Below are 27,320 nucleotides of genomic sequence, written 5' to 3' on the forward strand. Positions count from 1 at the left end.
TAACTTTTTCTGAAGTGTTTCATAAGCCTTTGGTAATTTATCTTTTTATCTATTTACTTGTAAATGCTTAGCAAGTAAACAGTAGAAATAATGAGTTGAAAAGATACCCAGCCTGGTGTTGTGGTTTTCAAACTTTATTCTTTGAAGCTGCTTCAGGATACTCACCAAAGAAGACCAGTGTGCAACGCTTTTTTTTTTTTTTTTTTTTGAGATGGAGTCTGACTCTGTTGCCCAGGCTGGAGTGCAGTGGCATGATCTCAGCACACTGCAACCTCCATCTCCCGAATTTAAGTGATTCTTCTGCCTCATCCTCCCAAAGAGCTGGGACTACAGGCGCGCACCATCATGCCTGGCTAATTTGTGTATTTTTAGTAGAGACGGGGTTTCAACATATTGGCCAGGTTGGTCTTGAACTCCTGCCCTCGTGATCCACCTGCCTCGGTCTCCCAAACCGCTGGGATTACAGGCATGAGCCACCGTGCCTGGTTTTTTTTTTTTTTTTTTTTCTGAGGCAGAGTCTTGCTCTCTCACCCAGTCTGGAATGCAGTGGTGCAATCTCTGCTCACTGCAACCTCCACCTCCTGAGTTCGAGCAATTCTCCTGCGTCAGCCTCCTGAGTAGCTGGGATTACAAGCACGCATCACCATGCCTGGCTAATTTTTGTATTTTTAGTAGAGATGGGATTTCACCATGTTGACCAGGCTGGTCTCAAACTCCTGACCTCAAGTGATCTGCCCACCTCAGCCTCCCAAAGTGCTGGGATTACAGGCGTGAGCCACTGTACCCGGCCAGGAGTATATGAAGCAGAGCTAAAGTGCTCTGCTTCATATAGCTCAACTCAACTTTTATCTATTTGATAGATAGGAATTCTAGGTAAAGTTTTATTTGAAAAGGTGCTACCACTGTTCCCTTACCACCAAAGAGCCCTGCAACAGGAGGTTTAATACTAACTCTGCTGTGAGTTAATTGAAAACCTTGGGAGAAAGCAAGCATTTAATTGGATGGTTTTTAGGCTTTCTTCTAGCCCCCAAATAGCATGATTTAAAAATCTCATGTCAAGGCCATAACCAGACTTGAATTATTATTATTATTATTATTATTTTTAGTGAAAGGGAAAGAATATGTAGGAAAGGATTTCAGGTCTTAGTCATTTCCAGCTGTGACCAAAGCTTATCCCCACACTCTGGCCTTAATTCAAGGGTGTTTGATCTGATTAGTACTAGGCATGTATAGCGTGCTCCTGTCCTAGAAGAATCCTGTTGCTTTGAGCCTTCTATTCTGACCATGAGAATTATTCTTCTCACTCCTTAGGTGGCTGGCACAAAGACATCATCTGTTTATTGGTATCAGTGAGGTCATGTGAACAGATGGCCCAGGTGAAACCCTGACTTTGCAAGTCTTGTCCCCTGTACACTACTAACCGTTTGTTACATGTGATTGAAATATCACTAACAAGGGTAGTTTCACATGCTTTTTGGCACATGTGGTTAGCAGGATGTGACATGACGCAGCACTGCCTTCTCCCTCCATGTGCCGTCTCCCTTGAGGCCTCATCTTCTCTACTTGCCCCGGTCTCACCCATGCCGAGGCTTGCCTTCAGCTCACCTGCTCCAGATGGGCGGCACAGTGGGAGGACACTGGCAAAGGCAGATGTGTTTATTTTCCGGAGACAAAATGTTGTGCTGCTGCAGATGGCAGTGCCTTGGAGCAAGTGGCAGCCTTTGACACCACTGCCACACAGCCTGGGCATCCTGACAGACAGAGCCAGCTTACTTTTGGTGATGGGGAAATTCAAAAATACAAAACAAAAACAAAAACCAAGATGTTCATTATGCAGCTCCTGGACTTTCAGTGCAAGCAGCAGACCTTTTAGCAAACCTTAGTCAGCTAGTGAGCTAACTGTGAATTTTCACTGTAGGCCAAGAGTTATATGTCCATTCATTACTTTTGTCTCCCAGCCTTAACAGGACATAAAGTTAAAAACTGGAAACAAATGATTACATTTAGATGAATATTCAGTTTGGTTCTGCAAAACATATGTGTATCCCAGGTCACATCTCACAGAAGTCTCTTAGGATTGGGGGTGGCTCATGTTGGCCCCGTTGGAGATACCGCTGTTCTATTTTTGGTGGTCATTTTGATTATCCAAAGGCCCAGAGGCAGATGTGCCTTGAAGCTGAGGTGTCTCAATTAATATGACAACACTTTGTGCTTATAGTGTTTTTCTACTAGGAGGAGTAAGCATTCTGACAGCTGCCCTTTTAAGCAGTATGCTTATGCATTTGTTAGGGCTTGACTAAGTCCGTTAGGAAGACAAAAGGCTGGCTGTTGAATCATTACACTTACCAGGCTCCTAAAAAAAAAAATAACTTGGGAAGATTCTTTGAAAGTTACTGGCTTTATCAGAAAATTTTTTTTTTCTTTTTTCTTTTTTAATGTGCTGTTTTCCCAGCCTTAGCTGATAGAGTTAGGAGTTTGCAGGTGTAAAGTCCTCCCCCTCCCCTTCCCTGTCTCTCTTCAGGGGGTTGTATGTGAGAAGGTGTTGCTTTCTCACTCAGAGAACATATATGTGCTACCCTGTTGGATGCCTGCTGCAAGCACAGAGAACCCCTGTTCTCATTGAATGGAATAAGCCTGTTGGATGGCTGGAATTTTGCAGCCCCATAATGCCAACTTTTCACTTAAAGCATCTATCCACAATGGGAATGAAGCAGTTTATGTGCTTGGTCTAGATTTGTATTGTTTTAAAACTCGTGTCTTAAAAATTTGTGGTTTCCTATTAAGGTTTGGTTTAAGCCTAAAGCAGGAGAGTGCTGTGTCTGCTTAGTAAGAATGTGCTTTTGCTTTTCAAATGTTTACTATTAGAAGTACAGATTTACCCCCAACTTTTAAGATTGCTTTAAATCACTTTTATGGCCGGGTGCAGTGGCTCAAGCCTGTAATCCCAGCACTTTGGGAAGCCGAGACGGGTGGATCACGAGGTCAGGAGATCGAGACCATCCTGGCTAACACGGTGAAACCCCGTCTCTACTAAAAAAATACAAAAAAATTAGCCGGGCGAAGTGGCGGACGCCTGTAGTCCCAGCTACTCGGGAGGCTGAGGCAGGAGAATGGCGTAAACCCGGGAGGCGGAGCTTGCAGTGAGCTGAGATCCAGCCACTGCACTCCAGCCTGGGCGACAGAGCGAGACTCCGTCTCAAAAAAAAAAAAAAAATCACTTTTATGTGGGCATGCCCTCACACATACTCACAGATACAAACACATACAATATCCTGGCATCTTGGTGCCTCTTTTCACCTGCCCTGGCCCAAGATCATGTAGGAATATGAATTCAGGGGCTGATCCCAACAACCTCATGGGGTTTTCTTGACTCTCTCCCAAAAGAGTTAGCTAAAATAAAGGGCAGTGGGAAGGCTTTTCACAAGGGGAAAGGTTGATTTTTCTGTTTCTTGACCTGAGTTACATGTATATTTACTATGTTCATTAGCTATACCATGTATATTTTATGTGTTTTTTTTCTTCTTTTTGAGACATGGTCTCGCTTTGTCGCCCAGGCTGGAGTGCAGTGGTACTGTCTAGGCTCACTGCATCCTCTGCCTCCTGGGTTTAAGCAATTCTCCTGCCTCAGCCTCCTGAGTAGCTGGGACTACAGGCGCCCGCCACCACACCTGGCTAATTTTTGTATTTTTAGTAGAGATGGGGTTTCATCATGTTGGCCAGGCCGATCTTGTGATCCACTCGCCTCGGCCTCCCAAAGTGCTGGGATTACAAGCATAAGCCACTGCGCTTGACCTATTTTATGCACTTTTATGTGTGTGTGTTATTTCGTAAAAAGGTATAAGAAAATGAAAAGGAAGACTAAAAGGGCAGGAAAGCATATTACTTTTTAACCTAAAAATAAAAAAAAGGGGGGCCAGCTTTACCATTACTTTTGAATGGAGACAACAGAGCAAATAGGATTAACTAGATTGGAAAGAAGAAAGGAGATAATAGTCTCTGAGTCTTTGTAAACTGAAATGATCCAGCAGAATTCTGGACTTCCTTTTCTGATGCTTCCTGATGGATGTGGTTTCTTACAGCCAGGATGTTCCATACCTGCTGATTTTCATTCAGCCCGTCTCCAGCCTGCCTTGTCCTTGGGGCTGAGGAAACAAAGGTGCACACCTCAATGTGGGCCTTCGGATGGGGAAATGGAGAAGTAAACTGTCAATTGCACTGCAGAGTGACAAGTGCTGAGATAGCCATATACACGGGATACTCTGGGAGCACAGAGCCTAACCTGAGCCTCAAAGGACTTGCTGTCATGAAGGCAGAGATGAAACAAAAGGGCAAACTGAAAGCACAGACCAAGGTGTTTGATAGTATTTTAGGTTAGGTTAACAGTAATTTGTTAACAATAGTCAGGGCAGGGATAAATACTTCTCTGGGCCTCCTCATAAGTTTATCTGTCATGGGATTCTGTGTACAAAATAGGACTCTACTGATTAAAAACAAACATAAATTTATTTATTTATTTATTTATTTTATACTACATACATAAAATTGATAATCTAAAGTCAGCAGGGCACAGTGGCTCACACCTGTAATCCCAGCACTTTGGGAGGCTGAGGCAGGTGGATCACCTGAGGCCAGGAGTTCGAGACCAGCCTGGGCAACATGGTGAAATCCCATATCTACAAAAAATACAAAAATTAGCTGGGCATGGTGACAGGTGTCTGTAGTCCCAGGTACTCGGAAGGCCAAGGCAGGAGAATCGCTTGAACCCAGGAGGCAGAGGTTTTAATGAGCCAAGACTGAGCCACTGGCACTCTAACCTGGGTGACAGAGTGAGACTCTGTCTCTAAATAAATAAATAAATACAAGCAGTGGGTCTTTCTGGAAGCCTGTTGGCTAAGAGGGGGTTAGCATGATCAGATAAGATTGGTAAGATCATTAGCTCGTTGGCTGTTCTTTGATGGAGCATTCGGGGAAAGAATGAAGGAAGTGGGGAGACCAATGAGGGGCCTCCATGTCAGTTAAAGCTGTAGCAGTAACTTTGGTTGGACCTGGGGTGCTAGTGGGGAACACTGTTCTAATAGAAGGGCTCCTCAATAGTCTTTTCCTCAGAATTTCCTTAGTACTCTATGGACATCTGAAAACATATACCATCATGTATAGTCCTAAATACTCTTTTCCAGAAGACCATATGATTTATTAGCTCAGAGAGATGAATCAGCTTTGATGTTTAGAATTCATAGATGAGATATTCGTGGATATGCTTAGCATGTACAACTTAATATATGCCTTATAGTGTGCAAGCCTGTAGCAAAGCATGGCTTCTGCATTTGAGGTTTTTAAAAACTGACTTAACGGTATATGGAATCTTCAATTTTCCTAGAAACTGCCAGCTCATGAAAAAAAGGAATTCAAGTGGCCTTGTTGCAAACATGGTGTTGGTTTTATCATTGCACAATCAGCAATTTTATTTTGATGTTATTTGGGGGGAAGCAGTATTTTTGATTAGCAAGTAAAATTAATGTAGAAAACAAATACTGTGTTAACTATTTGGTATAATAAGGCATCTGTGCCATGTTGCATTTCAACTCATTAAATTTCTAAACTTCTAATTACGATAAGTTACAACTGTAGTAGGAAAACCAATCAAACTTGGAGTCATTGATAGCTTTAGAGAAGTAAAATTTATAGTAACTTTGGAATTACTGAGGAGACCTTTAAAATCTAATTTAGTTAAAAATTGAAATATACACAATATTTAAATTTTTTTGGTTGTAAAATTCACATTTATTGGGCACCTACTACTTAACAAGTCGTCTTTCAGGAACTTTAACACAGATGAGTACCTTAATTCCTCACAGCTCTGTCAAGCAACAGTACTGTCCTCCACATTACAGATGGGGCACTCGAGGCTCCCAGTGGCCTATCTCAAGTAACACAACTGTAAGATGATAAAGCCACATTTGATTTTCATTGCTTTGTCACAAAAGTACATGCCTATCTTATATGACTTACGGCATTTAAAAGCAGAGTTTATCCAAGTAGTAATTTAAAAGATGTTTTTCTTTTAAAGTTTAAAATATTGGGTTGTAAATACAGTAACATTCCTGAGCTTAAGTTCAAGAACTCAACCATTATATGAGTTTTTACCAGTGTATTAAGCAAAAACATTTGAACATGAGCTAATTGTTATTAAAGGAAAACAAAGACAATTTTTATGTTTTTATTTTGGATTTGCCAGCATCAAACGGGTATACTAAATATACTTTCGGAGAATGACCTAAGGCAAGGAAGAAAAAAGGAAAAAATTGGTTAGACACTCTCATTTTCAGAACAGTGTTTCTTTTATTTCATCTTGGTCCTCTGAAAATGAAAGGTTTGCTTTGTTTGAGGCACACTTGCCTCCTTATTTCCCAATTTAGTATGAGAATTTATTAACGTGGGCCAGTTTGTTTTTTAGTGCTACAAAAAATAAATGCATTTGGAACAGGAGAGAACAAGAAAGTCAGGCGTTTAACTTTTTTTGTGAAGCTCACTATAGTATTCTGATTTTGATCAGTTTACATTTGTACTTTTTTTCCGTCACAAGATTAAGAGAAAATTGTTTTCAACTTCCAATTCCATACCTTCTCCACCCTGGGTGGCCACTGGGTTCTCTCTTGCATCTCTGCTTTTGCCACTCCAGCACTTTGCTAGTCTTCTCCCTTGAATGTACCAACATCCCCTACATGGCTAGCTCTTCAGTGCCAGTTAAACTCAGCATTTATCGGGAAGTTTTTTCTGTATTTGCTCCCCACCCTGCTCCCCCACCCCCCACCACATATGTCACCCTCAATTTCTTATGACAATGTAGGTATACCTTTGCCATAGTGTCCTGTTGTAATCGTTTTCTTTACTGTCTTCCATGCGCGAGTGTGAGAGTGTATGTGTTCATATGAATGAAACCTCTTCACTGGCTGGCTCTTCATTCGGTCTCATGACCTGAGGTATACACTGTTTTCTCTTCCCATCTGTCTTTGGACAGCTCTGCTTAAGCTCATTAGGTCCAATTTGAGCTCTTTTCATTTGCACTGCCACTGTCCCCCTTATCGAGAGTCCTAACTCTTCTTTCTCCCTCACCTCTTCTACTAGTTGCGAAGTTCCATCATTTCTACCTTCTAAATATATCTCATATTTCATTCCTCTCTCTCTGCCCCCTCTACTTTTTACTTAGTTTGATCCTCATCGTCTGTCTAGAGTAGACTATTGTAGATCCTCTAACCATCCCTGCTTCCTCTCAGTCTTAATCCCAGTCTATCTTCCATATAACTGTCAGTTACCATCCTAAAATGGCAATCTGTTTGTATTTCCTTTCTAAAACTCTTCTGTTAAAGAGAAGCAGGGAAAGTGGCTGGGACCGGTGGAATATCAATTTGAGACATCAGGGTTCCTTGGCACCAATTAACCAATGTGCTATGTCATGAAAAAAGGCTTGGATCAGCAGAGGGATGGAAGTGGCAAATTTTCACTGGCTGCTCTATGGTTTACATACTAATGTAAATATTCTTTAGTCTAGGAGGCCAATAACAGTATCATCCCAGTTTCTCTCTCTACTTCCTGCTGAAGTCACCTAATTCTCCAGCTGTATGTGTCGCATGTTCACCAGTATCCATACATTCCATATTCCTCTCTGTTTCTTTGTCTTCACATACACTGTTTCCTCTGTCTGGAGTCCTTCCTACCCACATCTACCTTGTGAGTGCCTTTCAGATCCAGACTCCCATCTTCATCATGTGGCACGATGCTTCTCATGTAATAAATGCTAAGTAAACATTTATTGAACTTATTCACATTCCAAATGTGGAAATGATGTTAGTTGGGGCATCTACCCATTTCATAATTATTCTATGTTGTGGTCCCAGGGAACTCATGGAATTTGGTTGAAGCCTTTTATAAACTGCGTATTTTTTACTTAAGGCTAAAAGAGATTGAATCTACACATGGGTTTCCTTAAAAAGGAATATAGCCAAGAGGATTAAAGTCAGAGTACAAGGCCGGGCGTGGTGGGTCACACCTGTAATCCTAGCGCTTTGGAAGGCCGAGGTGAATGGATCACTTGAGGTCAGGAGTTCGAGACCAGCCAGGCCATCATGGTGAAACCCCATCTCTACTAAAAATACAAAATTAGCTGGGTGTGGTGGCGTGTACCTGTTATCCCAGCTACTCCAGAGGCTGAGGCAGGAGAATCACTTGAACCCGGGAGGCAGAGGTTGCAGTCAGCCGAGATCGTGCCACTATACTCTAGCCTGGGCAACAGAACAAAACTGTCTCAAAACAACAACAACAAAAAAAGTATAAATGATTCCATATTGCTTAGGCATTAAGGATAGGTCGTTCTCCACCCAATTCCCCATCCATAGAACCATAGTCTTTTAGAGCTAGGAAAGGTACTAGGTCACAATAATTGGAAGTTGCTGAAATCTTTGAGATTTTTTTAAGTGTTTGAAATAGGGGATTCCAATTCACATATGAAGTCCTTCTTTAATTAAAATGGCAAAATGGAAATTGAGATTTTAAAATTACACCACCAAAGCCACCCAAAAAAGATAGCTAGTGAATTTTGTTGGTTATTGCAAACAAAGTCTAGAGTTCAGAACATTGGTGTAAGAAATAACAATTGATTCATTTTATTTATTAGTGAAATTGAAAAATTGGGGATTGGCAAAGCAGTTAAGGTGTTGGTAATCTATCATCATGGGTATTTATTGAACTACTACATAGTTTTAGACCCTGTAGAGGAGTCATAATTGTATGATATTAAATTTGCCCTTTTAAAACTTAAAATATTAGGCAGACATGGAGGCACCCACCTATAGTCCCAGCTACTTGGGAAGCTAAGGTAGAAGGATTCCCTTGAGCCCAGGAGTTTGAGGCTATAGTGTGCTATGACTGCGCCTGTGGATAGCCACTGCACTCACTTGAGCAAAATAGCAAGACCTTGTCTCCCAAAATAAACAAATAAAATCCTTAAAATGTTATTGGTCATATAAAGATGTGATAAGTGAAATAGAGAGCAATAGATGCTAGTATGCAAAATAGTGCATTCTGAAATATTTGAGTGTGTAACTGGCATTTACATACCAAATCATATTTTTACACTAATTTCCATTTTGTGGAGGCAGCATGATTTCCTGGAAAAGCATATAGGACTTGCAGTTGGGAGGCCTGAATTCTGGACCTGACTCTTGATGCTAATTACCTGTGTGGTTTAGGGCAAGTTAGTGTTTCCTCTTTGAAGTTTAATCCCCACGTTTGTAAAAGGAATACTGGGTAAACTAGCTGAGGTTTTCTATCCCATCCAAGTCTGTAAACTGCATTTTCATGAAATCCTCTCAGTGCTAAAGATGGAATTTTAGGCAGTTTTGACAATCCCCTGGACTAAAAGAAATAGCAGATGTACTGTTCCTTTCAAAGTCCAGTCTCTGTTTAGTATATTTAGAAGTCTGTTTATGAAAACACTCATCTCTAGACAAACTCATTTGTCTCATTGGCGGTTCTGCATCTTCTTCCAAATTACTGACCTGCTAGGAATGAAGGTATGCCTCACTCACTGCTTAGCATTCCAAGGTGCAACACATCAAAAAAGAAATTGCACCATTCTCCAAAGCACCTCACTCATAGCAGTGTCGTCCCATTCAATTAGAGGTGGCAAAGGCTGGCCTGGCTCCAAAGGAAGACTGTCAATTCCTCTCTTTTTCTGTGTCCACGCTTGGCAGGATGCTTCCTCACGCCCACCTCTCTCCCCCTTGCTGTGACTTTAGCTTCCGCCAGATGTCACACCGCTGCTTGTCACCGCCCAGACTCTTGTCGCTGATTTTGTTGTTTCAGTGTATTTATCACAACTGTTCTCTTTAGCTGTAAAATTTATGGAATTTCACACTCTTAATTTTACTACAGTGTTTCTTTTTCATAAGAGAGGGAATATACAAGGAGTCATATGCACAAGAGTTGGAGGGAAGGAAACACTTCATCTAACTTAAGTAAAGTTTGCAGGTGTGCAGTGCACACCCCCACCCCCAAATATACAAGAGTCTAAAGTGGCACTGAGCTCAGTTCTGCAGGGCTCCGTTGCTCAGAGGTACTTAAGAAGTCTATTTCAGTCTCAGAAAGAAGTACATAAGAGATGTGCTTATTGGCCATTTCCCCTCTCTTCTTAAATTTGATCTTTTAGTAACCAATAAAAGTTTGACAATTTTATTGGCTCTCTGTAGCCCACTTCTTGATCTTACTATCTAGTCAAATCTGTTGATAATGCAGTCAAATCCTAAGAGTGGTGGTGGTAGTGTTGTGGTAATAGTCAATCTGCATTATTACAATTTATCTGGCATTGCACTGAGCACTTTACATGTATTTATCTAAACCTTACCACAACCTTATAATGATGGGTACTTTTATTATCCTTATTGTATAGATGAAGAAATCTCAAAATGACCTAAATGCACTTCACTGTGAAAAAATAAACTCATATCACATACTCATTAAAGGAGGAAAAGATACATTTGTCTAGTTTTGTCCTCACCCTACCCTCACTGCTTTCTATTAAGAGGCAAAATTTTGGTGGTACCTCATGCTAGAAGCTAAAATTCATTTTGAGTCCCAGGATGGTTCATTTAAAATACTTTCTTTGTATATCAAGTAGACGCAACTTTAAACATATTGGTGTTTGCATTGCAGACCATCGATGGTGATTGCCAAGGCCTTTGGGTAGAGAGTATCTTAGCTAAATGTTTGGGTTCACTTGAATGAATGTTTGGATGTTTAGGTTAATTCAGTACTATATATAATGTTCAGTCTTAGCTTATGCTGTGGAAGAAGCCTAGTCTTGTATGTTGCAGTTCTTCCCCTCGGGGACCTCATAACTTTGTCTTACTACTTAGACTTACTATCTAAACAATTAGAGTAGTGGAGACAACCAAAGGCTAGATTATATCATGTACAGAATAGAGATTTCATTTTAAAAGATTCTTGGTGATCTTTGCAAAGGATTACTTTGTAAGAGATTCTTTGTAAAGAGGATCCCTGGCAGTGCTCTCATTATTGATTAATGTTTTCATTTATCAGAATAATTTCATTTTCAGAATAATTAGGCAAATCCTTAAGTATGTAATATTGATCATGGGGAACAAAGGGAACTGATGAAAAAGTGTCTAGAAAGTAGCTTTACCACTCAGGATAGACACATTTACAAGGGAAGAAATGACATGGTTACGGAGGGTTGACCATGAAGTAGGGATGCTCTAAGTGTCTAGTACAAATGCTTGTGACACTGAACAGCATTACCTTAGGGCCTCTGGAAAGAGTCCCAGGAATGAGAGAGGAGGAAACTCATTTACTGCTTTTCTACCATGTGTCAGGCACTGTGCTGGGCACTAACATTCCTCCATATCCCTTTATGAAGACACATAGGAATTTCCCTCATATCTCAGTGCCAGAAGTAATTGGGCTTCTCCTGATACTTGCGTTGTTTATAGAGTCTTTACTGTTTTGGGCATTATACTTATTATCCACATGCATTATCTTTTGGAATCCTCACTGTAGCAGCCCTTTGGTAGTAGGGATCATCCCGTGTTTTAAATGAGAAATTAAAATTCAGAGAGATTAAATGACTAACTTTTCTAAAGTCACAGTCCAACTCTTTCTTATTTATTTATGCTATTGGTCCCCTCTTTGTTCAGTTCTGAATGCCTGGCCTGTATCCTAAGCTTTTCTTTACTTAGCACCCTGTGTCTAGAGGGAGGTAGAAAGAGAAGAACCCAAGCCTAGCAAAAAGCAACAATAAATGTACATTCATGGAGATGCTGGCAGTTGACTTAAACTTGAACCACTTCTCAGAAGTAGCACTTACTGCTTTCTCACGTTTGTTTAGTGACTTTTCTTTTTATTTGGTAGAAATAGGGTCTTACTCTGTTGCCAGTCAGGCTGGAGTGCAGTGGGGGCATCATAGTTCACTGTATACTGGGGCTTAAGGATCCTCCTGCCTCAACCTCCCAAATAGCCACCTCACCTAGCTTTTTTTTCCCCCATCGAGACAGGGTCTTGCCATCTTACCTACGCTGGTCTTGAACTCTTAGGCTCAAGCAGTCCTCCTACCCTGGCCTCCCAAAGTGCTGTGATTACAGGCGTGGGCCACTGTGCCCAGCCAAGCCAAAGATCTTTGGTGGAGCATTGTCAGAAGAATTTCACAAACTGCAAGTTGTTGCACAGATGTATTGATTTAATTAGTCTAGATAACACCATTTATTTATGCTTAAGCATCTCACACATGCAAAAGTTGATAATTCAAAGTCACACAATAATTTGTGAGTTATCTTCAATACCAGGAGTTGTAGCTTCTGAATACCAACTTTGGTAAGTGTACGTGTGCGTCAGATGCCTAAGCATGAGTAAATGATACTATATAGACCAATTAAGTGATGCAGCTTACTTCTGGAATTCTGTTGACATCCTTTTTCATCTAAAATTTTCTGGTAGTGGATTTTAAATAACATTTATTGTTCTAAACAATTGAATCTCATAGTATGGACAAGATCTTCATTGAAGACAAAACATCTGGGTTCTGCTTGTTAAGGCCTCTGAGTATCTGGGGGAATACTTAATATACCATTGCAACTTGATGAAATTGTCTTGGCTAACTATACAGCGAGTGTTCTGGCTAGTTAGTAGAGAAGAGTAGAGTTTATCCTCTTAGCAAAAAGATTTAACTTACTTTGTGATAGGTAAAAGACTGTATTATTAATTCTCTTGGGGAGGGAAACCAGTTTCTCTTTGCTATTCTGCCTCTCTTCCTCCCTCGTTCTGTCTTCTAATTTAAACTGTAAGAACACCAAGATATTCTATGTCTGCCAGATTTTGCAGTACTGTTTTCACACTTATATATAACTAATAGCATTGTTAAAATCTGGAGCTAATTAAAGCAGGTTTGTTGTTGTTTAAAGTGATAAGCTTTCAAAAACAGACTGGGATGTAGTTAATATTGTGGCTGGGCGCGGTGGCTCAAGCCTGTAATCCCAGCACTTTGGGAGGCCGAGACGGGCAGATCACGAGGTCAGGAGATTGAGACCATCCTGGCTAACACGGTGAAACCCCATCTCTACTAAAAAATACAAAAAAAAAACTAGCCGGGCGAGGTGGCGGGCGCCTGTAGTCCCAGCTACTCGGGAGGCTGAGGCAGGAGAATGGCGTAAACCCGGGAGGCGGAGCTTGCAGTGAGCTGAGATCCGGCCACTGCACCCCAGCCTGGGCGACAGAGCGAGACTCCCTCTCAAAAAAAAAAAAAAAAAAAAAAAAAAAAAATATATATATATATATATATAGTAGGACTTTTGGTAGCATCTTTTCTTCCAGAGTTTGGGATGCTTTACCATTATTATTTTTTCTCATTATATTCCCTAGAAGATAGAAAGGAGAAAGATTAATTAACCCAGTTTTACATGTTAAAAAAAACCCAGAAGCTCATAGGAATTAAGTTTTTTGCCTAAGGTCAGATTTACTAAGAAGGTACTCAGAATGCACAGAGAATTCCAGAGCTTGGCAGAGTGCAGCACACTACTCATTGGGAAATACGATAGGTAGATAATGATCTTCTCAGAAGTCTTGACTGCTGGTCAACTTATTTCTCTCTGGGACTACCCACTGTCTTATCACTAAAACAGAAACTTATTTGGAGGTGAGGACTACTCTGTAATCTCCAGGTGATGTTAGGAACCCTTCCTACTTAGCACAGCTGGCTTAGCATTCCAATGAAGTATATAACATGAGTTTCCTGCTAGGCACGATGGCTCAAGACTGTCATCCCAGCACTTTGGGAGGCCAAGGTGGAAGGATTGCTTGAGCCTAGAAGTTGAAGACCAGCCTGGGCAACATAGTGAGACCCCATCTCTCTTTTTATTTATTTATTTTTTTTATTTTGGAGATAGAGTCTTGCTCTATTGCCCAGGCTAGAGTGGTGCAATGGCACCATCTCAGCTCACTGCAGCCTCTGCCTCCCAGGTTCAAGTGATTCTCATGCCTCAGCCTCCAAAGTAGCTGGGATTACAGGCTCGTGCCACCATGCCTGGCTAATTTTTGTATTTTTAGTAGAGACAAGGTTTCACCACGTTGGCCAGGCGGGTCTCAAACTCCTAACCTCAAGTAAGCTGCCTGCTTCGGCCTCCCAAAATGCTGGGATTACAGGTGTGAGCCACCGTGCCCAGCCAAGACCTCATCTCTTAAAAAAATATAATAAATTAGCAGGGCATGGTGGTAGGTGCCTATAGTCCTAGCTGCTCAGGAGGCTGAGGTGGGAAATTCACCTGAGCCTAGGAGTTTGAGGCTGCAGTGAGCTATGATTGCACCACTGCACTCCAGCCTGGGCGACAGAACAAAATCCTGTTACTCCCCTCCCAACTCCTCCCCCCCAAAAAAGCAAAAACCATGAGTTTTTTAAGGCTGCCAAGTGGCCGTGTTAATCAGTGTTCAAATAATGTTAAATGCCACTTTTAGGACCATTAGCTGTTACACTTCATGCTTCATAATGAGGTGTCTCACTTACTGTGCGTTTAATTAAATACATACACAAATTTAGGGATGAGGACATATCCATGGGCAAGGCCTGCTTACTCCCCGCTGAAGTAAATGCAAGAGGAGAAACACATCCTGCAGAGAAAAAGAAAGCCATATAAAATCGAAGTCCCACCCCTGATGCCTGGGGGCATCAGACTGAATTTAACATGGTAAATGGCGCAGCTGGTGTAGAAAAAAATAATCATCCATTTGGAGATGAAGAGCAACGCAGACTCGGTCACGGTTCTCTATAAAACTCATGTTTTTAGATTTGCAGGTAATACAAAGAAAAGATACCTATAAATCCAAGTTATAATTTTTTTTATTGCTTTTTATTTGTCTCAAAATTACTTTTCAGTTAAGTCTGGTGATTTGACTTAAATATTTGAGACTTACTATCCCTCCCACCCCAGGAGTTGTTTCTTTTCTCTCTCTTTCTCTTGTTTTTTGAACCCAGGCTGGAGTTCAGTGGCACAATCACGGCTCACGGTAGCCTTGACCTCCTTGGCTCAAGTGATCCTCCCACCTTAGCCTCCTGAGTAGCTGGGACCACAGGTGTGCGCCATCATGCCCAGCTAATTTTTTAGTGTTTTGGTAGAAACAAAGTCCCACTATATTACCTAGGCTGGTCTCAAACTCCTGGGCTCAAGCAAGCCTGCCACCTCAGCTTCCCAAAGTGCTGGGATTATACCTCTGAGCTACTGCACCCAGCTATAAGTTGTTTTTTTAGTAGTGGGCATACAGTTTACCATTTGGGATTGGTCCAGATGCCCAGACTGAGTTTGTTTATTTCATTTGATGGGGTTGGAGCATCTGCTTTTTTCAGTCCGTGGCCTGGCACTCTCAGAATTGTTTATTGGTTTCAACAATTAGGAATGACAAAAGAGCACCTATGCTTTGCCTTTCCAGTGCTTAAATTTTTTTTTTTTTTGTTTTAAATTTTTGTGCGTTCATAGTAAGTGTATATATTTATTGGGTATATGGGATATTTTGATACAGGCATAAAATGTGTCATAATCACATCAGGGTAAATGGGGTATCTCTCACCTCAATCATTCCTCCTTTGTGTGACAAACAATCCAATTATACTCTTTTAGTTATTTTAAAATATACAATTAAGCTATTATTAACTATAGTCACTCTGTTTTGCTATCAAATACTTTTGAAGAAGTGCTTTTATACAGGTTCTCATCCGTGGACTTTAAGAAGATGGCAGCTTTTTCATATACCTAAAGTGCTCCAAATGCCCTTCTGTTAGAAGAGAACAAGCCGATATCCCTTGGCCTGTTACCATACTCCAGGTCCTCTAGATTTCCCTACATTTTTACTTCATTGTGATTTACTCAGTTGCTGCTAATATTTTCTTTCTCATCAAGAGTCAGAATATTCTCATTTGCCATGGGAAGAGATGTTGGTGTTCTGTTTTAGTTATCACTTTACCGTATCTTTTCTTTGCAGACCCCATATCATGTGAACCTCCTCCTGGCTGGCTATGATGAGCATGAAGGGCCAGCGCTCTATTACATGGACTACCTTGCAGCCTTGGCCAAGGCCCCTTTTGCAGCCCATGGCTATGGTGCCTTCCTGACTCTCAGTATCCTAGACCGATACTACACACCGAGTAAGTATTAACACTTTAGGGAGGGAGCAGTGGCAGAGCCCGGCCCTCAGCTGCTTCCCAGGTTTGTCCACCCTTGGAGTTGGGTGGCAAGGCTTGAATAGGATGGATCCTAAGAAGCACAAGCAGGTCCCCCTCTGGAAGCTGCACTCTTCTGTCAGTCTTCCAAAAGCTGATGTAAGTCCCATTTTTTGCCAGGCAAAATGAGATAGTATGTATCTCTAGAGCTGGGTTTTGTTTCGAAGGTTTGGAATAGATGTCATAGTGAATAAAACATTTTTATTGGGTTCTAAAGTTCTTCAGTTCTAAGAGTTCAAGTTTTTTCACTTACTTTGCTTTGCCTAGATGCTTATTGGCATCTCAGTAAAGGATGAGTGGGTAAAGCAAGTAGCTGTATATTTGTTTTGAACTTGCGAGGATGAACAGGTCCCCAGCATGTCAGCTGAAGGTTTCTTTGCTTAAACATCAAAGCTTTCTAAGGCTACAAATCTGAACCTTCCCTTGGTTGTCACCCAATGGCTGCCCCCTCTTGAAAGAAAAAGCTGTCGCTCTGCTTGTCCATAAAGCGTCAGCTTGGCAAAACTTCCGATACGGGGATGCTTTTTAAAAATTTTATTTTGTAATTGACAAATAATAATTGTACATATATTCATAGAGTACATCATGGTGTTTCAATACATGTAAACAGATCAGGGTAGTTGGTATATCGATCATCTCAAACATTTATCATTTTGTGTTGGGAACATTTAGTATCCTCCTTGTAGCTATTTGAAACTATATATGGTGAGCCATAGTCATTTTACAGTGGTATAGAACAGTACAGTACAGCTTATTCCTCTGTCTAGCCATAATTTTGTATCTTTTTTTTTTTGGTTTGAGACAGAGTCTCCCTCTGTCACCCAGGCTGGAGTGCAGTGGAGGATCTCGGCTCACAGCAACCTCTGCCTCCCAGGTTCAAGTGATTCTCGTACCTCAGTCTCCCAAGTAGCTGGGATTACAGGCATGTGCCACCACGCCTGTCTAGTTTTTGTATTTTTTGTAGAGACAGGGTTTCACCATGTTGGTCTGGCTGGTCTAGAACTCCTGACTTCAAGTGATCCACCTGCCTTGCCCTCCCAAAGTGTTGGAATTACAAGAGTGAGCCACTCTGCCCTGCCAATTTTGTATCTTTTAACAAATGTCCCCCATCCCTTGCAGAGGATTTCTCAGCCTCTAGTATCCTCTATTCTACTTTTTACTTCTATGAGATCAGCTTTTTTAGCTTCCACATATGAGTGAGAACGTGCAGTGTTTTAACTTTGTTCCTGGCTTATTTCATTTAACAGAATGTCCTCCAGTTCCATTCATATTGAATGACAGGATTTCCTTTTTTATGGATGAATAGTATTTCATGGTGTATATCTACCACATTTTCTGTATCCATTGATCTGTTCTCAGACACCTAGATTCCATATCTTGGCTATTGTGAATAGTGTTGCAGTAAACACTGGGGTGCAGTATTTCCCCAGTGATATAGTGATTTCATCCAATATAATGGTTTTCTTTCTTTTGGATAAATTCCCAGTTGTGGGATTGCCAGATCATATGGTAGTTCTATTTGTAGTTTTTTGAGGGACCAACATACTATTCTTCCTAGTGGCTATACTAGTTTGCATTCCCACCAACAGTGTGTAAAGAATTTCATTTTCTCTACATTATTGCCAGTATTTGTTATTTTTTGTCTTTTTGATAATAGCTATTCCTAACTGGGATGAGATGTTACCTCATTGTAGTTGTGATTTACATTTCTGTGATGATTAGTGATGTTGAGCATTTTTTTCCCATATATTTGTAGGCCATTTGTATGTCTTGTGAAATGTCTTTTGAGATCATATGCCCATTTTTTAATTGAATTTTTGTTCTCTATTGAGCTATTTCAGTTCCTTATATTTTCTGGATGTTAACTCCCTGTTGGATGAGTAGTTTGCATGTATTTTCTCCCATTCTGTAGTTGCCTTTTCGCTCAATTGTTTCCTTTGCTATGCAGAAGCATTTTTTAGTTTGATATAATCCCATTTGTTTATTTTTGCTTTTATTGCCTGTGTTCATGAGATTATTCATAAAATCTTTTTCCAGATCAATGTCCTGAGGCTTTTCCCCTGTGTTTTCTTCTAGTTTTGGGTCTTAAATTGAGGTCTTTGATCCATTTTGAGTTGAATTTTGTATAGGGTAAGAGGTGAGGGTCTGGTTTTATTCTTCTGTGTATGGATATCCAGTTTTTCTAGCACCATTTATTGAAGAAACTGTCCTTTCCCCAATGAGTGTTCTTGGTACCTTCATCAAAAGTCAAATGTAGATATGTGGCTTAATTTCTTAATTTCTCTATTCTGTTTAATTGGTCTGTGTGTCTATTTTTATGCCAGTAGCATGCTGTTTTGGTTACTACAACTTTGTGGTATATTTTGAAGTGTGGTAGTGGTATCAACTACTAGATTTGTTCTTTTTGCTCAGGATTGCTTTAGCTATTCAGAGTCTTTTGTGGTTCCATACAAATCTTAGGATTTTTTTCCCTAATTCTGTGAGGCATGTCATTGGTGTTTTGATAGGGATTGCATTGAATATATAAATTTCTTTGGGTAGTGTTGTCATCTTAATAATATTAATTCTTCTGATCCATGAGCATGAGGTATATTTCCATTTCATTTGTATCCTCTTAAACTTACTTCATCAGTGTTTTATAGTTTTCGTTATAGAGGTCTTTTACCTCCTTGGTTAAATTTCTTCCTAGGTATTTTAGTTTCTTTGATTTTTGTATCTATTGTAAACGGGATTGCCTTCTTGATTTCTTTTTCAGCTAGTTTGTGTATAGAAACACTGGTTTTTGTATATTAATTTTGTATCCTGCAACTTTATGGAATTCATTTATCAGATGTAAGAGTTTTCTGGTAGGGTCTTTAGGTTTTTCTGTATAGAAGATCATGTCACCTGCAAATGGGGACATTTGACTTCCTGCTTTCCAATTTGGGTACTCTTTATTTCCTCCTCTTGCCTAAGTGCTCTGGTTAGGACTTCCCAGACACAGGGATGTTTTTGTGCTGAGTTCCATCTTCTGACCCCAATCCTAACCTCAACTTTAGCCTCTGTGGGCAATGGGTACTTTGGAATTCTTAGCTTTTACAGACTATAGATGAAGCACAGATAACCACTTCTCTCCTTACATTCCATTCTTCACTGTCAGTATCATAAGAATCTGGCATGTTCATTCTTCTTTGGTGCTGCCCTCTCGCTCAACCTTAGCCACACTAGAGCTCCAGGCCACATCCTGAAAAGAATTAGCCTGGCCTCCCAGTGACTTTCTTGATTTGGCATCTGTCAGTAATTCAGCTGATTTGCCCACCAAAATAACCACTAGCCACCCCTGAAGCCCGAGTGCATAACATGTCATCCCAGTTTGCCATGCCCACAGACAGTTCCTTTGGCTCCTGTTTTGGCAAAGTCTTAGCCCCATCCTATGAATTCTCTTCCCATTGTTAAACAGAGACCCAGCTGGGAAAACAAGGCTGAAATTCTGACCCTGTTCTCTCTTTCCCTGATTTGCAGCTGACTAGGGCAGATGGAATTGATTTAAACCCTGGACTATGGGGGAGTGAAAAGGGTGGGTTATGATAAAGAGAGACAGGCTGCTGGACTTCTTCAGAGGCGGGCCCTGGCCAGGGGAGGCAGAATTCCTTCATGCTTACCCTCAGTGTAGCAAATCAATTTGCAGTGGCTTGTAGCTGCTGGAGCACTGGGTCTGGGGCACCCCCAGCTGCATGTGGAGTAAGTTGGTTGCAGACTAGAAGACAAAGCATTTTTTGCCTTTGCCGTTTGTGTGGCACTCAGGCCTGAAGAAGTCAGCTTTGATTAAGATTTGAAACTTCATCAAAAGCTGCTGAGAGTTGGATTTAATGACAGCACCGGAATGCTTGGTCTCTGTGTTCTCTTCCAGCTATCTCACGTGAGAGGGCAGTGGAGCTTCTTAGGAAATGTCTGGAGGAGGTGAGTAGTTCCCATGGGATCCTGAAAGGAATGTTTGTGTCTGTTTGCCAGTGTTGTTCCTGTTCCTCGGTTATATTTTTTCTGATTTTTGCCAGAAGGTGTAATACATACCCACTAACCAGATGTGAAGTTGCTACCAGGGATAGAGTTTGGTGTGGGTAGCAAGCTCATTTTTCTCTCACAGATTACCTCCTCAATGTCAGCTTTATAATTTAATTCTTTCTGGTTTATCCAAACCAGTGGTTCTCAAATTGTAGTGTGTATAAGTGTCACCTGGGAAACTTGTTAAAACAGATTGCCATCTCTGCCCAGCCCTCAATTCTGATTCCACTGTTCTGAGGTACAAACTGGGAAGCTCTGCTTTAACTGGCAATTGTAGGTGATTTTGCTGCAGGTGGTAGCAAAGTACAGGTTTGCATCAAGTACTGAGGCTGTACTTGAAGAACTTCTGCCCTAAACTTTTTTTTAATTTGAGACAGAGTTTCGCTCTTGTTGCCCAGGCTGGAGTGCAGTGGCACGATTTCAGCTTACTGCAACCTCCACCTCTGGGTTCAAGGAATTCTCTTGCCTTAGCCTTCTGAGTAGCAGGGATTACAGGTGCCCACCACCATACCCGGCTAATTTTTTGTATTTTTAGTAGCGACAGAGTTTCACCACGTTGGCCACTCCTGACCTCAGGTGATCCGCCTGCCTCAGCCTCCCAAAACGCTGGAATTACAGGCGTGAGCCGCCACCACGCCCGGCCCTGCCCTAGACTTTATACCTGCTGTGTTCTTGTGCCACCTGGAATTGCCGTACTGCCTGCTTCCTTAATAGTGCATGAGTCTTTGTAATCTGGAGAGAAAGACTTCCCTAAGAATTCAGGAAGGCCATAGAAAGCAACTAGGAAGCTTTGGGCAGAAGGCGAGAGTAGACTTTGGTTTGTGAGGCCAAGATTACAGAACACACCCTTTCTAATATTTCTCCTTAGAGTCTAAGGCTTTGGGTATGGATGGAGGATGGGGAGGTCAAAAGCCAGCCACATTAGTTTTTTCATTCTTTTACTGTTCCTGTGGCTTAAGGATGAACTTGAACTCATGGTTTAGTAAGAGAGTAGAAAATTAAGAGCAGAAGCATTGGGAGTAATGTCAGTTTGCCTCTTACACAAGCCTTTTGGTTTCAGTCCACAGTGCCTACCCCATTCCCCCCTCCCTTTTTTTTTTTTTAAATGGGGTCTCGCTTTGTCACCAAGGCTGGAGTGGAGTGCAGTGGCACCATCATAGCTCGCTGCAGCCTGGACTTCTGGAACTCAAGCGATCCTCCCAAGTAGCTGAGACTACAGACAGGCACCACCACACCCACCTCATTATTTTGTTTTTAAGAGATGGGGTCTTGCTATGTTGCCTAGGCTGGTCTTGAACTCCTGGGCTCAAGATATTCTCCCACCTCAGCCTCCCAATTACAGGCCTGAGCCACTGCTCCTGGCCTCTGCTTTGTTCTGAGGGCAATCACGTTTGGTTAGCTTATTATCTTGAGACATTTTAAGAGAGACGTCTGTGTTTACCAGACTGATGGGTAACAGACTACGGGGAACAGAACACTGGATTGTCTCGTTCTTTCATCAGCTGACTGACCAGAGACAGGCTTTTAGCGGCATCTCCCATTTCAGCCTCCCTGCCTCTCAGTGATCCTCCAGCTGCCGTTTGGTACCCTCTACCACTAGAGTACTAGTGCCCTACTGCCAGCTGCCTCCAATAGATTTTCAGTTCTACAAAAGCAGGGATTTGTGTTTGCTTGTATCCCCAGTGTCTAGAACAGAGCCTGGCACATAGTTAGTAATTATTTCTTGACTGATTTCCTCCATGTCTCTCTGCAGCTCCAGAAACGCTTCATCCTGAATCTGCCAACCTTCAGTGTTCGAATCATTGACAAAAATGGCATCCACGACCTGGACAACATTTCCTTCCCCAAACAGGGCTCCTAACATCATGCTCTCCCTCCCATTTGCCAACTTTTTTTGATGGGCTCCTTTATTTTTTTCTACTCTTTTCAGGTGCACTCTTGATAAATGGTTAATTCAGAATAAAGATGACTATGGATATAATTGAGCCCTCTGGTCCGGGTCTCAGTTTACCTAATATTACCTCAGAAAAGATATGGAGGGAAACTGATCTTTTTGCCAGGTCTGACTTTTCTTCCTGCTCCGCCCTCCGTTAACACCCAGCACCCTTTAGCAGCTGATGGCCGCACGTTCTGCTCCACTCTTGGTTCCTTTCCAACTAGCTCTTTCATATATTTTACTTGCTAATATCTCCATTCTCTCTAAAGTAGTGGTTATGTTTGCCCTTAAACTTAAATTTTTTTAAATTAATTAATCTGAATGAATAATATATGCACTTAATAAAACATGCAAACAGTACAAAAACATGTAGTGAAAAATATTTCTTCCATAGCTGGGTGTGGTGGCTCATGCCTATAATCCCAGCACTTTGGGAGGCCGAGGCGGGCGGATCACGAGGTCAAGAGAACAAGACCATCCTGACCAACATGGTAAAACCCTGTCTCTACTAAAAATACAAAAATTAGCCGGGTGTGGTGGCGCACACCCCTAGTCCCAGCTACTGGGGAGGCTGAGGCAGGAGAATCGCTTGAACTCGGGAGGCAGAGGTTGTAGTAAGCCTAGATTGTGCCACTGTACTCCAGCCTGGCAACAGAACGAGACTCCGTCTCAAAAAAAAAAAAACAGAAAAATGTTTCTCCCATCTCTATAATCCAATCACCTGCTTCCGGCTTCCCTTCCGGGAGGAAACTTCAGCTACTAATTTCTTATGTTTTTTAAGAGGTACTCTTTTACTGTGTAATGTGTACATACATACAGACACATGCCCCCTTTAAATTTTTTAGATTTATTTATTTATTTAGAGACAGGGTCTTACTCTAGCCCAGGCTGGAGTGCTGTGGCGTAATCTTGGCTCACTATAACCTCCGCCTCCTGGGGCCAAGTGATCCTCCCATCTCAGCCTCCTGAGTAGCTGGGATTACAGGCGTACACCACCAATGCCCAGCTAGTTTTTATGTTTTTCATGGAGACAGGGTCTCACCATGTCATTCAGGTTGGTCTTGAACTCCTGGGCTCAAGCAGTCTGCCTGCCTTGGCTTCCCAGTGCTGGGATTACAGGCGTGGCCACTGTGCCCGGCTAAAAAGTATTTTTAATGTTCTACATATTCCTTATTTCACTTAACACTATATTAGAAATTGTTTTATATCAATACACATACATATGCTTTTTCTTGTTGAGAGTTGCATAATTTTCCATTAGATTGATGTATCACGGGCAGTTAACCAGATACCCGTTTTTCTCTTAGCCTACCTTTAGGGAACAATGTAGATGTTTTGTGGTTAAAGTCACTAAAACAGTGGTTCTTAACCAGATGTGTGTTTCAGAATGTTCACCTCACATTTCCAGTTGCTACTGATGCTGCCGGTCTAGGAACCACATGCCAAAACCATTTGGTCTCAGACTAGGATAAACCCTACTTTATCCAATTCTGTGCTCCTCTTAATACCATATACAGATAGGTTTTTGGTTTGTATGTGATGAAATGTGTCATCTAAGATACTACCTACTGATCCTAACGTTCATGTTAAAGTATTGGGTTAACATTAGATTTGGGTGTCTTATACACTGTTTAATACACCAATGGTAAATGCCTTATACCATAAGAAGAAAGCTAATTGTTGAGTAAATGGGAGAAAAGAGATGATTCACATCACTACAGTTGATTCAACCTCCAACACCACCATGAATATGCATAGGTTTGAGCTTTTAGCTAGATTCCTAGGTGTAAGGCATCTATTTTAAAAGTGCCACAGGTGGCCGGGCACGGTGTCTCAAGCCTGTAATCCCAGCACTTTGGGAGGCCGAGGCGGGCGGATCACGAGGTCAGGAGATCGAGACTATCCTGGCTAACATGGTGAAACCCCCGTCTCTACTAAAAAAAATACAAAAAACTAGCCGGGCAAGGTGGCGGGTGCCTGTAGTCCCAGCTGCTCAGGAGGCTGAGGCAGGAGAATGGCGTGAACCCGGGAGGCGGAGCTTGCAGTGAGTGGAGATCACGCCACTGCACTCCAGCCTGGGCGATGGAGCGAGACTCCGTCTCAAAAAAAAAAAAAAAAAAAAAAAAATAGCGCCACAGGTGATTCTGATGCCCTACCCAGTGGAGTTCTGCTGCTAAAGCCCAGGCTCTCCTGCTACATGATTTTCCCATCTGTACAATGATTGAAATAGCACCTATTCCATGTGGTAGATAGGAGAATTCCATGAGGTAATATAGGTAAACATTTAGTTCAGGGCCTGGCATGTGGTAAGTGCTCAGTAAGTGTATAATGATTGGTAAACTTGTTTTTCTGCATTCAGGCCTCACCAGGGATGACATAACGGTTCTCTGCCTTTGAATATAAGTGTCCCTAGGGCAATCTCAGGCCAGCCTGCAAACCCATCCTGACTCTCAGTGTTGTTTTGCCAACCCGGATCTCTTTCCTGAGCTCCAAATCAACTCATTCCTAGATAGCTCACCCTCTAGATTTAGGGACATCGAACTCAGTATGTCTAAAACTGAGCCTTACCATCTGCCCCTCTCCAAACCTCTTCTATGACATTCCGTCTTAGAGAATTAGAGCCACCTGGTTTCCCAAGTGCCCAAGTCAGAAACCCAGGCATCATTTATTTTAATAAGTGTTTTATTTTGGAATAAATTTAGTTTTACAGAAAAATTGCAAAGATAATACAGGGTCCTTATACCCGTTATTCAGTTTCTATAATGTTAACAACTTCTGTATACCATGGTATATTTGTCAAAACTGAGAAACCAACATTGTTTGGTGTATTAGTATTACTAAGCTCCAGGCTTTATTCAGATTTTACCAGTTTTTCCACTAATTTTCTTTTGTTCTAGGATATGATCCAAGATGCAACATTGCATTTAGCTGGGCATCATTTTTATGCCATTCTTTATCTGCTGTCTCTACATGGCCACCAAGTTCTGGCATTTCTACATCCTAAATCTTTTAATTTTATTACAATTTTTTATTGTTGTTTTTCAGAGACAGAGTCTTGCTCCATCACCCAGGCTGGAGTGCAGTAACACGATCATAGCTTACTGCAGCCTTGAACTCCTGGACTCAAGTGAACCTCTTAACCCCAACCTCCCAACTAGCTGGGACTAGAGGTGTGCACCACCACACCCAGCTAATTTTGTAAAAATTTTTTGTAGAGACAGGGTCTCACTATGTTGCCTAGGCTGGTCTTGAACTCTTGGCCTCAAGTGATCCTCCCACCTTGGTCTGCCAAAGCACTGGGATTACAGGTGTGAGCCACTGCACCCAGCCTAAATCTTTATAAATCTCCATCCCCATTACTCTGGTTCACCCCGTATCGTTTCTTAGACTATTTAATAGCCTCCTAACTTTACTTTTAATCTCTTCCCTCTCCAGGTCTCTCTCCATACTTTAAAAAACTAGTTTCACCATCCATTCCCATTCCTCTCTACCCTTAAAACGTTCTGGTGGTTTTCCATGACTTAAGAGACTAAAGCCCAATTATTTGGTTTGACATGCTAGGCATTCCATAATCCTCTCCTAATGTAACTCCCCACTTTCCTTTCCCTCTTTTACTCCTCATAAAGCCTGTGTTCCAACTAAATTTACATGGCCTCGGCCATTCCCTCATGACTTCACACCTGTATATCCCTACTACAAGAAGGGTAAGCACTGCTTTGTGGAGTTTTTCTTACAGAGGAGGGTGTGTGTGTGTGTAGTCATGACATAGTGTGGTCTGGTAACTTCTGTTTTCTTCCGCCGGATTTTAGTTTTTAAAATGCCAGCTGTGTCCTAAATCAATTTGTCCTAAATCAATTTCCTGAAGTTTAAAAAACACTGGGAATATACCCATTCTTTAACACTCCTGGCCAAACACTGTTCAGAATGGAGTTCTGATTAGCTCCCATCTGCTTTCAGGTGATTAATACACAGAAAAACAAATTATTCCTTCCCAGGCTTGGGGTGGGAGGGGGGATAGGTTGGAGAAGAGAGCAGCTGTTTTGCCTCAGGGTAGGGAAGCTCAGCCCTACTAGAGAGGGGATGGGAAGGCAGGAACCTTTGAGAGATGGAAGAGGCCACTGAAATGGCCCAAGAGCTTGGTGTTGGTAGCTGAGCAGCCACGCTAGGTCTGCCCTGCCTGGAGCCCAGAGTCCTTTCATTTCTGTTCCTCTCGGCCTTTTGACAAAAGCAGCAGCAGTGCCCGAGCAAGAGAAAGACGCGCATTCTTGGGTTCTCTCTAAATGTCTACTGCTTGATTACTCCAGTGTGTGAATTATGAGTTAGTGTGTTTGGGAGGAGAAACCTGCAGCTTGCCTTCACTTACCTTCCTTCATGGGATGGAATGTTTTCAAAGACTGAACTTTTCATATTTATTCTGGAATACTATGATCCTTTAAGAGAAAGTCGGAAAGTCTTTAAACTCCAAATTGGAATGCTTACCCAGTCTAAACACTCTCCATTTAATTCACAACTACTTGTTTGCAAAAGAAAGAAGACATGTAAACAATCTGTATCTTTTTTATTTTTTAATTTAATTTTATTATTATTATTATTATTTTTATTTATTTATTTTTTTTTTGAGACAGAATCTCGCTTTGTCACCCAGGCTGGAGTGCAATGGCACGATCTTGGCTCACTGTAGACTCTGCCTCCTGGGTTCAAGAAATTCTCCTGCCTCAGCCTCCCGAGTAGCTGGGATTACAGGCGTGCGACACCACACCCAGCTAATTTTTGTATTTTTGTAGAGACAGGGTTTCACCATGTTGGCCAGGATGGTCTTGGAACTCCTGACCTCAAATGATCTGTCTGCCTCAGCCTCCCAAAGTGCTGAGATTACAGGTGTGAGCCACTGCACTGAGACCCTGTGTAAACTTTAATCGTCATCTACTTTTCCTTAGGGCTAAAGCCAGTTAGAAGCTAAAACGTGATTTATTTTGCCGTGGGGAAAAGAAAAACAACTTAATGGGAAGAATCAAATGCTGAGACCTCATTAGAAGCTGCTTAGGCCACTTAGTGTCCATACTGTACTGCTTC

General features: G+C 41.7%; 1 protein-coding gene across 1 annotated transcript in view; it reads left to right on the forward strand.

Moving 5' to 3' along the window:
- Positions 1-22,296, forward strand: part of LOC105494700 (proteasome 20S subunit beta 2) — a 37,809-nt gene extending 15,513 nt beyond the window's left edge. Inside the window, exons 4-6 of the mRNA XM_011763400.2 lie at positions 16,033-16,195; positions 20,160-20,209; positions 22,065-22,296. Of these exons, the coding sequence (XP_011761702.1) occupies positions 16,033-16,195; positions 20,160-20,209; positions 22,065-22,172 (321 nt within the window). The 3' untranslated portion in view covers positions 22,173-22,296. The remainder of the gene's footprint in view (positions 1-16,032; positions 16,196-20,159; positions 20,210-22,064) is intronic.
- Positions 22,297-27,320: the final 5,024 nt, after the last annotated feature.

Source organism: Macaca nemestrina, chromosome 1 (genome assembly GCF_043159975.1).
Source record: "Macaca nemestrina isolate mMacNem1 chromosome 1, mMacNem.hap1, whole genome shotgun sequence".
Classification (NCBI taxonomy): Eukaryota; Metazoa; Chordata; class Mammalia; order Primates; family Cercopithecidae; genus Macaca; species Macaca nemestrina.